We start from the raw sequence: 13,755 nt of genomic DNA on the forward strand, positions 1-13,755 counted from the left end.
GCTCATTTAAAAAAGCATCAGATAAAGCTTTAGCAAAATTGGACTTTTCAGTATTTGCCATTCTCATTTTAAGAAGAAAACATGTACATTCACTCATTCGTTCATTTGTTCGACAACCTTTCAATAAGTTTATAGCTCACTTAAGTACCTAGTTACACGTATATTTATGTAATTCACCTTGAAGGGCACTATTTAGGCGATGCCAAGAGCTAGGCTCCTTCTTTCAAAAAGCAAGGTGACAACATAAGTGTGGCAAAATGCAAAATTTTAAGCTAGAAATGCCAATGAAAAACAAGCTCTTTTTCATAACATTAGTTCTATCAAAACAGTAATATTTAAGTACAAAATAGGAAGGCATACTGGGGTCTGAAGTCACCCTTTGCCGCCTTAGCTCCAGGATGCTAGGGCCTGAGTAAGAGCTCTGGTTTGATACTAATGTGAGTACTTCTTGAGGAAAGATGGTCACGTTTCATGGTGTGCTGCCCCTTGAAATCCCCATCCCCTTCTCCCTGCCCTTCACTGTCTTCTTCAATCTTGCAGTAGAATCATCCTCTGGTGCCCAAATGCCTTTGATACAGATTCTAAACCTCAACTCATCTATACTTATCACTCAAAACATTTATCTTTAATGCTTCTGATAAAACAATGAGTACTTGTTTTTGACTGAAGGTAATTTTATCCTTTATTAAATGAAAAAGGAGAATCTTTGTTAATCAATCAGGTAAAAAATAGCAGTCTTGCTTGCATACATACTATGTTCCTTGGAGAAATAAACATTCCTTTGTGGAAAAGCTCATGGGCAAAATCACAGAGATCTGGGAGAAGAATAAACGTGTCATGTTCAGGAGAAAATTATAACAGCCTCCCAGGAAGAAGCAAGCTGCTCAGACCAGAGACAGTGATAAGAGGTAAAGGGCATTAAGAACCTTGAAAAGGAGTTTCTATGAGTGAAATACACTTCTGGAAGATGATTCTCCATACTAGTTCATCTCAGCTCTGAATTGAAAAATTCAGCATGTTATTACCTTTACATGAAAATCAATTAAGATAGACATGCAAAACTCTCTATTGCGCATGCACTCTCTCTCTCATACACACACACTATCGTTCTCTTTTCTTCTGCAGATAAGGTGTCTCAATTTGCTCAGGAAGCTACAGGGGAGAAGAGGCATAAAAAGAACTAGATAATGAAAGAATGAGAAGTTAGAGAATGGGGGCAGCGAAGACAGAGAAGAAGGAATTTTTCTTTGTAAATAAGAAAAAGAAGCAGAGGGTAAGAATAGTTGAAGGTAATAAAGAACAGAATAGAATAAATATCATAATGGGATCCTTAATTGAATTTGTGTCTACTCTCAGCCTGATGCCTGCAGCTGCAGGAAACCTTTGGTAAGTCACTCAACATGAAGCTATATGGTCACTTTGGCATGGAGGAAGCAGATAGCAATAAGCTTCCTCTCCCAGACTGCACTCTGCCTCTGGATGAAATTGCTCTGATCAACATTTCCCCATCTGGCAGGCAGGCAGCCAAAAGATTGGAGACCTGAAAATGGATCACTGCGTTTCGACTCCCTGAAGCAGCCAATACATGTAATCTAATATTTCCACAATTCAATCTAATATCAGTCATGCTGAGCACTGCCCAACGGAAAATGTTGTTTTTTTCATGAAAGAAATAAAAATAAAGGTGACTTCTTTGGAGACTCTGACTGCCGCGGCCTAAGACTTTCACAAATTGTTTTTCATTTCAGCTCGATCTTGACTGATGAAAATGACTGCCCACTGTTTGAAAAGCTAAAAACACCAAGAATTTAACTATTACCATTTACTTAGAAAAAGCAGCCTTATATAGTAATAATTTCTAATTTAGAAGAAGAGTGCACTCAAGAGTGCGGGGGTGGAGGTGGGGGAGGGACTGAAATGCTCATTAGCCTTTCCCAAAGGCCCTGGCACAGAGTTTTCCTGACTATTGGAGATTAGTGTTCTATATTTACTTACCAGAGGACGATTTATTTTTCTTTTATATTTTCAAAGCACTTGAAATGATTCCTTTTCTTTGTGATGATTTCCATATGCTGTTTCCAATGAAAGGGCTATGGCTTACCCAGTGAGCATAAGGCCACATTCTGAAGTCATTACATGCCATCTCACAGGGAGAGGCCCTGAGAATTACAGAAGCTTCCCCTCCTATGATACAGAGATCTGGATCTCAGGAGGCATTTCATGGAAGATAGCAGATAACCTTCAATGTAATAAAGGTTGGTTAAATAAAATTAGAATAACCACAAAAGTAGTAATTTTTAAAACTCCTTGAATGTTTCCTCTGTGTTAAGGAATTTGCATGTGCAATTTCAAACCCTGAAAACAATCTTTAGAGATATATGCTAACACTGTCCCCATTTTATAAATGAGAAAACTGCGGCACAGAGGCTAACATGATTGAAAGAATCAATTGACTTGCTCTAAACAGAGCTCAGCATAATTACAGGCAACTAATTCTTCATAGCTTGAGGCATTTTCCTTTTAAAATTCTGTACTATTTTTAAGAGGGACAATCATTTTATTTGGCCTTGTAAAGTATACAACTTAAGAATTTACAGCCTCAAACTGATTAAACTGCATAACAAAGACATCCTGATTAGTAATTGACACTGAATATTTTGTGAAATGTTGCATTTTATCAAAAATGAAAAATTAAACCAGCTATAATGGAAAAAAATAAAAATCATAAAAAAATAAATAAAAAAAGGGAAAAAAAAAAGAAAGAAGAATTGCCCTGGGTAAAAGAATCATCACAAATAATTTATTTGGCTTCTGTGCTCTTAACTTTCATTTACTATCTGGAGTACAAGGTGTTGGATTACTGCTTTTCTTAATTTCTGAAGAAAATAAGTTTGTGTAGAAGACACTTACTTTCCTCCTCCAATTAGAATAATAATAATAATGACAGATTCCTTTACTGCATGATTACTATGTGTCAAGTATTATATTAAACTTTTAAAAATATAACAAAATATACTATTAACTGACTCCTTGGATTTCAGATTCCACACCTATAAAACTGGTGATATTTTTTATCTATAAAAACAACGTCATTACATAGTATTCCATTTTACAGATGAGGAAACTGAGGCTCAGAAAAATGTGTTTACAGCTACACAGTGAGTGCTAGCCAGCATTAAAATGCTTTTATTGAAATGCTTTTTTTCCCCAATGGGTAAGTTTCTAAACAATATCTAAATAAGATCATCTTTTTTTTTTGTCTTTTGTCTTTTCAGGGCCTCACCCACCACATATGGAGGTTCCCAGGCTAGGGGTCCAATTGGAGCTACAGCTGCCAGCCTATTTCAGAGCCACAGCAATGCCAGATCCAAGCTGCGTCTGTGACCTACACTGCAGCTCACTGCAACACCGGATCCTTAACCCACTGAGTGAGGCCAAGGATTGAACCCACAACCTCATGGGTCCTAGTCAGATTTGTTTCCATTGCACCATGACGGAAACTCCAGATATCTCTTTTCTGAAGGAGAAATGAATTAAGACACACTAGAAAATATACTAAAATTCTTCTTTGCTTTAGGCTTAACATCGAAATTAAAATAAACAGGATCTATGTATCAAATTCTCTTTGATACTCCTTAAATTCTTCTTCTCTCACTGGGAGAATCAATTTCAGAGGAAGAGGAAAGGATGATATAATTTTTAACCAAACATACACATAAGAGGTAGTGGTAATTATTCATTTAAATAAAGTATTCTAAAGACTGGTCAATAGGTTGCTACGTTACAAAAAGCTGGAATGAATGAAGAAGAAACAGGAAGATGACAGCTCAGAGTTGTTCTCTAGGACCAGCATGTTAATCATTTAATGATAAGAAAATAACCACATGGTCAGGGTTCCCAGTATACTGAGAGAGTTTTTCATCTTTATCACTGTGGAAAACTGGACTTATAGCAATTTCTCATGGAAATATGTGCCAGCTACACCGGCGTCTTTATGGTTCCTTGAATGTGCCAAGCACGCTTCTGTCCCAGGGCTCTTGTTCTTGTAGTGCCCTGTGCCAGGAAGGCTTCTCCACATATCTGCCAAGCCAGCTGGAACTCCCATGGACACTTCTTTTCAACCAAAAAATGAGAAGGAAATAAGCACTAATTAATGTTTCATCTAATTTATGGACTGACACCAGTAACCTAGTCCAGCCTGGTCTAGACAGTTGAGAACTTTATATAGTACTTGGAGTGACCCCACTGAACAGGGGCTTCCCAGTGGCAGGGGATGGGCGGGGGGGTGGGGGGGGGGGGGGGGAGGAGCCTCCTCACATGTTACTCCCTTTCAGCATGTTGCAGGATTATATATTATGTTTTACAGGCTTGATTAAATTGATTTCCATGTTATCTAGTTTTAACCCCCACAAAATGACACAAGTTTTAAAACATTCCTGAAATGAAACTATTGATTAAAGATAACACTTGCCTTTCAGGTACAAGAGAAAAAGAGCTCACCCTCTTCTATATTCCTTCTGAAACTCTTCATCAACCATGTAGCTAGATTAAACACTATCATTGTTTAATCATATGTGACAAGTAGGTAGAATACTCATAATTACCAAGACCACTATTTGGAATATGGATTTACATCTACTGTTGTTAGAGAGGGACTTTGCCTTATTGTGATTTATGATATTAGCTAGTGTTAGTGTGAAATAGTTTGATCTAAGAAGATTTAATAATCAAACCTCTGTTACATGAAAAACTTCCAAATTTGTTTTTTTAACAATGGTTGAGGCCAGGAAATACTCAATTTAAAACATTACAGAATTTAATGATAATGTTTAGAAAGGTCCTCATGGATGCACTGTTTAAACATTTTTTTTTTTTTTTTGCGTTTTAGGGCCACATAAGCAGAATATGGAAGTTCCCAGGCCAGGGGTTGAATCGGGTCTGCAGGTGGCGGCCTACGCCATAGCCACAGCAACATGGAATCCGACTCACGTCCGCAACCTTCACCACAGCTGACAGCAATACCGGGTCCTTAACCCACTGAGCAAGGCCAGAGATTGAACCCACATCCTCATGGATAGGATTCATTACTACTGTGCCACAATGGGGACTTCCCATGGATGCATTTTAAAATGGTTAAAGTAATATAATATGACTGTAAACCAAGATGTATTTTTTAACAGCAAATATTTGAAGATGTAAAAAAAAAAAAAAAGGAACCAGGAAATTGTAAGAAATAATATTACAACAAATTACATGTTGGAGGATTTTTATTCTAAAGTTAGATAAAAGAATATATGTTTCTGGTATGTCCCAGCCTATGGTATTTTCTAGATTCTATTTCTATACTGAAATAAAGACTCCTTTGGTGAGCTAACAAGAAAAAATAATAGAGATAAGTTCTCAAAGTAAATGAATCCTTTAATTCAAAAAAGTCAATGTTTTATGGTAAAAATATAAATAAAACCACTGATGAAGTAGTTGATTTAACAGGGATTAACAAAAAAAAAAAAGATTCTAGGATAAGGTTATAAAACACCTCACATAAAATTCACTCAGTGCATTATCTATAGGTGAGTTTGTAAAGTGAAAAAAATTGAAGATAGTGCAAAAGTGCTGCAAGATGTCATCAATATGGTTAATTTTATAAAAATGCACATTTGATATATACTGGAATCTATAAAACATGTTGCAGTGATAGAGGGAGTGTAGGGGGTTGTTCAGAAAATATGCTTTGGCATCCAACTGGCCCTGTCCTGGACTTGCCTGAACGTGCTGTATGACCTTAACTAAGACGAAAAAAAAAAAAAAAGGATAGTTAAGACTGTTGTGAACAAAATAATTCATAAAGCTCTTAACTGTGCAGAAGATTTCTGTTTAATGTTATGGTTATTTTATGACTATGATGGAGAGACTTTGAAGTATTTTAAGCAGTAGTATAACAGGTGATTTAGGAAAATCTCTCTGGCAGCTCTCTGTAGCATGAACCCAAGGAATGTGAAACCTGAAGCAGGGAGACAGTTAAAAGGCTGAGGTGGTTATCTAAGAGACAACTAGTGAGGGCCTGAGTTGAAGGAGCAAGAAATGAGTGAGCTATTGAGGAGGTAAAGTCAGTACCCAGTTTCCACCTCAATGCGTTGGCTTTATACCCCTTTAATATATCTTATACTACATGGTAAAATTCACAAACATGTTTCTACGCTAGAAAAATTTAGCTTCCAAAAAAGTAGCATGTCACATTTTTAAGAAGACATGAGAAATCTGATAAGAAAAAAAAATTAATCTATCCTTCATAAGACAGACTAGTGAAAATTTCTAGTCTGTTTCTATTTCATTTCCTAAATTATTCTAGAAATAAAAGTTTCAAATACAATGATTTGATGCTAATTTAAATCAGTGAAAATATATTTAATGTCAGAATAGAAAAAATAGGTTTGGTTTCCAGGACCACAAAAATCTTCCCACCATAGTCTGTTTAGGTCCTTCTTTCCCTCTTAACTAGTTGTTCAAACTATACTAAACCCAAAAGTGTTGGGTATAGAACCTTAGAAGACAAACAATGAAGCCAAAGTGGGTGAACCTTATTTCTGGCCCTACCTATCTGTGTGACCCAAGGGAGTCACGTCACCACTTTCAACCTCTGTATTGGAAATCTTAAATAAGGTAACCTCACAGGGTTCTCTTATTTAAAGAGTGATTACAGAAGTGCCTGGCACCACATAAATATGAATACGAGTTTCTTAAAATTGTCTCCAGAAGGTACTGTTAAAGGCAATAAGATGTTTTTAGGAAAATGATGCTTAGATCATTATTATAGATTTCTTCTGGAAAAAAATAATCTGTGTCCTAAAATGGTGAAATTCAAGCCGGTAAGTTTTAATAAAGGAAGGCGTATTGCCTAGGGTAGGATCAGATAGAACATAAACCCATAGTTCTGTTCAGGAAAACTCATCCACTGCATTTTTTTTTTTTTTTTTTTATCAGTGCAATGCCCATACCACTTCCAAATAAAAATGAAAAAGCTAGTCTTGGGTGAGTAGGATTGTAAAAACCAAAAACCAATGGATAGGAAAACTATTTGTTGCATAATCAAGTGACACTCTTTCATGTATAATGTTTCAAATAGTAAATCCACCACATTTTTTAGTACTTTATCTGAAACACACTAGATTTATATGCTAGTTAAGAAAAACTACACCCAGACCATCATGATACCAAACTATCTACTATCGCTAATGATCCACCACATGTCAATGGATCTCACAAAGACTTTCAAGATACAGTTTATTGAGAATCTGGCCATCTCTGTTTCTTAAAAATAAGTAAAGAATGGTAAATATTTCAGACAAATAAAGTGCCTAAAGTAATTAAATACTATAAATATGCTTTCACTGAGGTGGTCAAACAATGAAATACCCCCAGAGAATAAATGCTATTTTTGTTTTTCAGATGAGATTTTAACTTCACGAAGTTGTTTTACTCTTTCATATTGTTTAATGAAGCTGATGCAGGAATTTTCCATTTACAAAAACCTCATGGCATTTGGTTTTATCACAAATCTGTTAGAACAGACACAGTAAACATTGCGGAGTCCATATATTTTTCAGGTTTATTTGCAAGTAAACCAGTTCCCTTTCCAATCTTGTCTCTCATGGAACATTAGCTTAGAGCTGTGTTTCCTGTAATCTTTTTCCTCTGGTCCATTATAAGAAGAAATCATTACAAACGTTTTTAAGGATTAAGTCTTAGAGTGGTGACATTCTACTTGATACAATTCTGTATTGAGATCATTGCAAATCATTACTAAATGACAGCCTGTTCTCTTGTCCAGGCTGACGCAGAGACTGCATGATGTCCTGATAGAGGGAAATAATTATATTTGACTTTAGTCTGTTTTGTATAATTTTTTTGCAAATTTTTTTCAGAATTAGTTTCTTCATCTATAAACTGAGAGTAATAAAACTTTGTCTACCCCACCAGTATCAAATGAGATAATATATGGTAATACACTTAGACGAGTGTAAGATATACACACATGAAGTATTTTTAGATAAATATATAAATTTATATTCTTGAACATATTAACTAATGGAGGTAAATGATTTTTGGAAGTTAATCTTTTAAAACAATTACCATGAAAAATATGCAAATATTATCCAGTTAGGTATAATGTATATGTCACAATGATATTACATACTGGCAATATGCTTTCATTAAAAAAAAATCACCTTAGTTTAATAGCCAATAAAAGTTCAGAGTACTTAATTACTTCTAACCTGAGAGTTCTACCCTCTAATAGTAATGTTCCAGAAATACCTCTTTAGACTAATCAAAAGTAGGCATCTGCGTAGTATCAAAAAGCATCTCAGGTTATTAAAGTACCGACTCGCATTCAACAAAAGAAGAAGAAAACGAAAAAGCAGTAGTTTGTGTCTCTTATTAAGCCCAAAGCCAGATTTTCATTCATCCTCGCTAGAAATGATAGCTTCAACATGATCATCAATGGAAATCTTATGAAATGGTGATAAATGTTCAAGCTAACATATATATAACAAGTACAGGTGATTGATACTATTAACCTGTGTGATGGAACTGATGTTTTTAAGGAGTGTCATTTGGTTTAAATGTGAAACTTTTATTTTTTTCCAGTGAGCATTTTCAACTACTATAAAGACAAATCCCTCCCTTAATATTTTGGTTAGATCTCATGCATTTCTGGTGGCTTTTAGTTATTAAAACAGTCTAGTCCAATTACAGCTTTGATCTATCATCTGACTGTAAGCTCCCTCCCTGAGCGCCATGGCTGGCTTGTGGCTCCAGGGCTTGGCATGGGGAGGAGAGTACTGTCTGTTCCTTACTTGCCTCCCGCCTGCTCCTCCCAGGTTGAAGGCTGGGAGGGAGATGGGAGAAGAAGGAGGAAGGTAGATCTCTGTATTTATAACTGAAAGAGGTAGCATTTCTCTCTTGGTTGGTTGTTGTGCTTCTCTGGTTACTCCTGAGTGGCCATCACTGTCCTCTCTGTAGGTGGTGTCCAAATGCTGGGACACTTGTGTGGTTTCTTCTGGGAGCTTTGGAGGGCTTCACCCTTCATGGAAATAGGGTTCCTGCCCAATACTTCTCTATTCCTTCCAAGCCCCCAGTAGTTTCTCAAGATGCCAGCTTGCTCTGGCCAGTCCCTGGCTAAAACCTTGGCCTTTCCAGGTTGGCCCAGCAAGATGGTTGAAGTCCCGCCAATGACTTTCTGGGATGGTCATTCATCCACAGGAAATGCAAGGATCCCTGCCTTACCACATGGACAAGTTTCTATTCATTCTCACTGTTTCTCTTTTTCCTTCTCTCCTCCTGCATCTTCCTCCAGTTCTATTCTGCCACCTGCCTCTCCTTATCCCCTAACCCACGGTTCATACAGGCACTAGGCAGGCCAGCAACTGCATGGGCAAGGAAGACACCCTACCAGGGATGCACCTGGAACATTTCCTGGCCATGACAAGGGCCTGATAAATGTGAGTTACATATGGACTATGTCTAGATAATGGCAAAGTTCATACATAGTCATGGTCATTATTTTATCTCTTGTCTTTCAACAAACAGTGATGTCTTAAAATATGCAATTCCAAAATAAAAAAAATTTTTTTTTCTTTGTCTCTTTTTAGGGCTGCATTGACGGCATAAGGAGGTTCCCCGGCTAGGGGTCTAATCGGAGCTGTAGCTGCCAGCCTACGCCAGGGCCACAGCAATGCAGGACCCACTGAGCGAAGCCAGGGATCAAACCTGTGTCCTCATGGATGCCAGTCAGGTTTGTTAACCGCTGAGCCATGACGGTAACTCCCAAAATAAGAATTTTATATAACATTTGCTCACTAGCTTTAGCTAGCATACATGGACTTCTATAGGCATAGCTGTTTTTAGAATTTCCAGAAAATGCTAAAAAAATCATTTAAAAAATGAAGTGATCAGTCATGGTTACTAAGAAAGATGTTCCTAGCTTTCCATACGAAGTAGGGAGCATTTATCCTGAAATATGCATATTTGAATTCACAATATCTTGCCTATTTTTCCCTTTAGAAATAACTAAGTTTCTTGATTTATTCTATTTGAAACATTTTAGAAATCTCATTGATGGCCCCAAGGATAAGAATATTATTTGAATGTGCTTTGCCTAAATACATTTTTATACAAACTTTTAAAGAGAGGATATACAATAATAGATGAGAATCAGTAAATCCACCTCTGCCTCATAAACGGATGATTGTAACGTGTCATCTCAATTTTAATAGTTATTTGAAACTTTGAATTAAAATTTATTTTAATAAGTACCATAGTGATCTATACTTTTGAAGAAAGCTTTTCTAAATATTAAAACATGGAAAGGATAAACAGTCTAAACACTTTTCATTATTTTCAAAATGTGAGTTATATTTGAATTGTTCATAAGATCAGTTTGTAAAACAAAAATTTCTCCCCATTTCTTTACGTGGAGATTTTCCAAAGTAATTTTCCAAGAGTATGTCCAGAAACATAGCCATTTAAGTACATGTTCCAAAAAAAGAGTTTTGTAAAGTAAAAGTGCTAACCTACTTTTTATAAGAACATCTGCACACACACACACAATGGGGTTTTGTGCTGTAATTCTGTCTGGATAATTTCGTTTCTGTGGGTGATCTCTTGGAAATATACCTTGCAGAGTACTATTTTATGACTCTGTATTAGAAATGTTTGCTTCCCATCACATGTATTTAGAACATAAACATTTAAAAACCAGGGTGATGTTATTGACTATATGGGCCTTTTAAAAATTCAATTTATCTTGAAAACAAAACAATTTTATGGCCTTGAGCTTCAATGTCAATGAAAATTATTATTATTAATATTTCTGTTAGTGGTATTTAAAATTTGGGGCTCTCCTACAGTTCAGCCAGCTAAATACTGAAAACATTAACATCTTTCAAAAACTACTAAACATGTCACTAGAAGGATATTTATTGGGAATTAGAAAGCTATTAAATTTCTGATCATTCTTAATAATATTAGACTAGTTTTTCTTTTGCTATTTAAGCTTTCTAGATTGTCATTCAATATGGAACTACTGAAAATCTAAACACTGGATATTTACAAGCCCCAAAAAAAGTATTATTATCCATAGAACTGCTTTGTAGCATACCCATTTTAAGGGACATGATTCAAGCACTGTCTGAAATTCTCTTTCTTTTTTTTTTTGAAAATACTTTCAATTCCCAAATTATTCCTTTTCATTTTCTTCAAAACTATGAGCATTTTACTTGCTGGCAGCCATCCCCTATCCAGCTTTTCTGTCTTTTTCCTTCACATCCTCCTACTTGGAGGTAACCTGGCTCTAATGGGTTTTCACCAGTCTTTAGAAGAGGAGAGTCTATGCCAAGCAACATACATTTACCGTGAACTCAATGAGAGACCTTTATTGGAACTGAGTTGACAATGTTATAAATGAAAAACAGCCATCTCAGTAAGGCCATGGCCTTGACAACACAGAAAGTGACAAACACTTTTCCAAGGGTTTTCTAGAACAAATAACGCTAGCATAAGAACATAATATAATAAGTGTTAATTAAGGGGGGGGGAAGACCAAGAAAAGTGGACGTTGCCATTGTCGTTTAGAAATTTTATCTTCTTTAGAAGACTCTAATCATTTTTAACGCAGAAAAAACTATAGATAATCATCTCTCTCTTTCACACACACACACACACACACACACACACACACACACACACGCATCAGATGAGTCAGGGAGGGTGATTGGTCTCAGGCCTAGCTGCAAGTTAGATCAGAGCTGGAATTAGAACCCAAATCTCAGTAACAGGAGTCAGCCAACTGCTATTCTAGACCCAGGACAAATCCACTTCAGTCTCCTGAATTCTACATACACTGAATTAGGCATTAATATTTTGTCTGATGTTGCCTGCCACTGACTCCTAAAGAAATGCAGTGAAAAACCAGCTTTCTGTACCCTTTAATCACTCTGCCAGTTCCAAGCCGAAGACCTGAGGCAAGGTACTTAACTTCTCTGGGTTCTTTGCTCATCTAAAATTAGCAGATTGAACTGGTGATCGCTGAGAAATTTTCTAGTTCTAAAAATTTCTGCTTTTCATCTCCTGTTTTATGCTTCATGCTTGATGTTTGAAATTTTCACTAGGTGGCAGGATTCCACCATCACATTATGAAAGGGTTTTCTGGGTGCAGAAAATTTCAAAGAAACTCCTGTCTTCACAGTGAACAGTAAAAAAAGGAATAAGCCAAAAGGAAAGAATAACTACAAAGGTTAGGAGTCCATATATTTCATAAAGATCTAGATCCATTTTTAAGGTAAGTATAAAATAGGAAATTAATCAAACATGTTCTTTCATATAGTACTTCAATTTAGTATTAAAAGAAAGTAAAAGCCTTATTTTCATGCATTTTAAGACTTGTTTTAACTGAATCACAATTAGATAATGTCAGATCCCCACAAGCAAACTGGTAAATATATTAAGCTAAGAAACACACAAGCTAATGGAAGTAAAAATATCTAAAATAGTTAAAATCATTAGTAGATACATCTCAAGGTTACCTCTAAGTTACAGTGTATTCCCAGTGCCTTTGAATTTTATTTTGAGCATATTAGCCAGAAGAGTACACATGATGGAAGAAAGTACTTGAATTTTTCTATCTACTAGCCAAATCCTTAAAAGAGTATTCTTTCAAATAGATTTTATGACCTCTCCATCATGTTTTTTAAATTATTGTTCCAAATGAGCCTTCCCATGAATGTTGTATAATGAATATCACTACCAATACTTTATAAGAGTCCCCAAATAGCCAAGCTAATTGGTTATGCTGAGCTGGGCATTTCTCCTCTGCCCGGCCAAGTAAAGTGACATGAAACAATAACTCAACTGTATATTCTAATATTGCCTAGAAGAAACTTTCCCAAGTATCTTGCTGATTGCTGTAGAAGCTGATTAACTAGGCTTTTCTTCAGCTGACAATTACAGCACCCTTCTTACCCCCTATTAACGACTGGTTTATTACATACATCCTATGTTACTCTCCAAAGGTTGGTTTGTTTCTTTTGTTCATTTGTTTGGGAAAAAAAAAGAAAAGAAAAACCAAACCCACATCCTAGAAGAATTCAATCAGCATCAAAATCAAGCTTAAATATAGACTGCTGAATCAGAGCCAGAAAAACCCAACAGGTTGCTTTCATTCCTTCCTTCCCAGCCCGGTGATCCTACCTTAGCAACTTGTAAGGGCTGCTGCTGCTCTTTGCCACCTTGCAATCTGAACCCCCAGGGCGCCCCGCCGGTCATGGAAATGCAGATAAAATCCCCCGTGCCCATTTTCTTCTTTTAGTTGGGTAGCATGAAGAGCTTGAAAGGACAGACGAAGTCTGCGTGCGGTTGAGGCTGTGCACTCAGCTCCGGGGTCCCGCCCAGGACCAGTACTGGGGCGCACAGAGACTGGGCTGCAGCCGCCGCCGCTGGCCGGGTCGCAGCTGCTGCGAGTTTGCGCCGCTAATGGGATCACTGACAAGGCGGTAGAGGCGCTAGAAGCATCGAGGACGCAACCCACTCTTGCGTCACGCTCCTTTGCTCGGCCCACCTTCAGGGAACCGAAAGAGCCTCACACGTAAGAAAAGGTCCCCATTTTGAGCAAGATGCGGGGCTGGGTGGGGGAACCAAAAGTTCTCTAGTTCTTCCTGATTAAATCCCAGCCCTTAAAAGAAAGAATAATGGGAAAACTTC

At 36.8% G+C, this 13,755-nt stretch overlaps 1 protein-coding gene across 2 annotated transcripts in view; it reads right to left on the reverse strand.

The window, feature by feature from the left end:
• SYNPO2 (synaptopodin 2) overlaps positions 1–13,539 on the reverse strand; it is a 166,583-nt gene extending 153,044 nt beyond the window's left edge. Inside the window, exon 1 of one of the 2 annotated variants that reach the window (XM_047798909.1) lies at positions 13,246–13,539. In XM_047798909.1, coding sequence (XP_047654865.1) covers positions 13,246–13,350 — 105 coding nt within the window. In that variant the 5' untranslated portion in view covers positions 13,351–13,539. The remainder of the gene's footprint in view (positions 1–13,245) is intronic. The other variant, XM_047798908.1, reaches the window with a different exon arrangement.
• Positions 13,540–13,755: the final 216 nt, after the last annotated feature.

The sequence above is a fragment of the Phacochoerus africanus genome, chromosome 10, assembly GCF_016906955.1.
Source record: "Phacochoerus africanus isolate WHEZ1 chromosome 10, ROS_Pafr_v1, whole genome shotgun sequence".
NCBI classification, from domain to species: domain Eukaryota; kingdom Metazoa; phylum Chordata; class Mammalia; order Artiodactyla; family Suidae; genus Phacochoerus; species Phacochoerus africanus.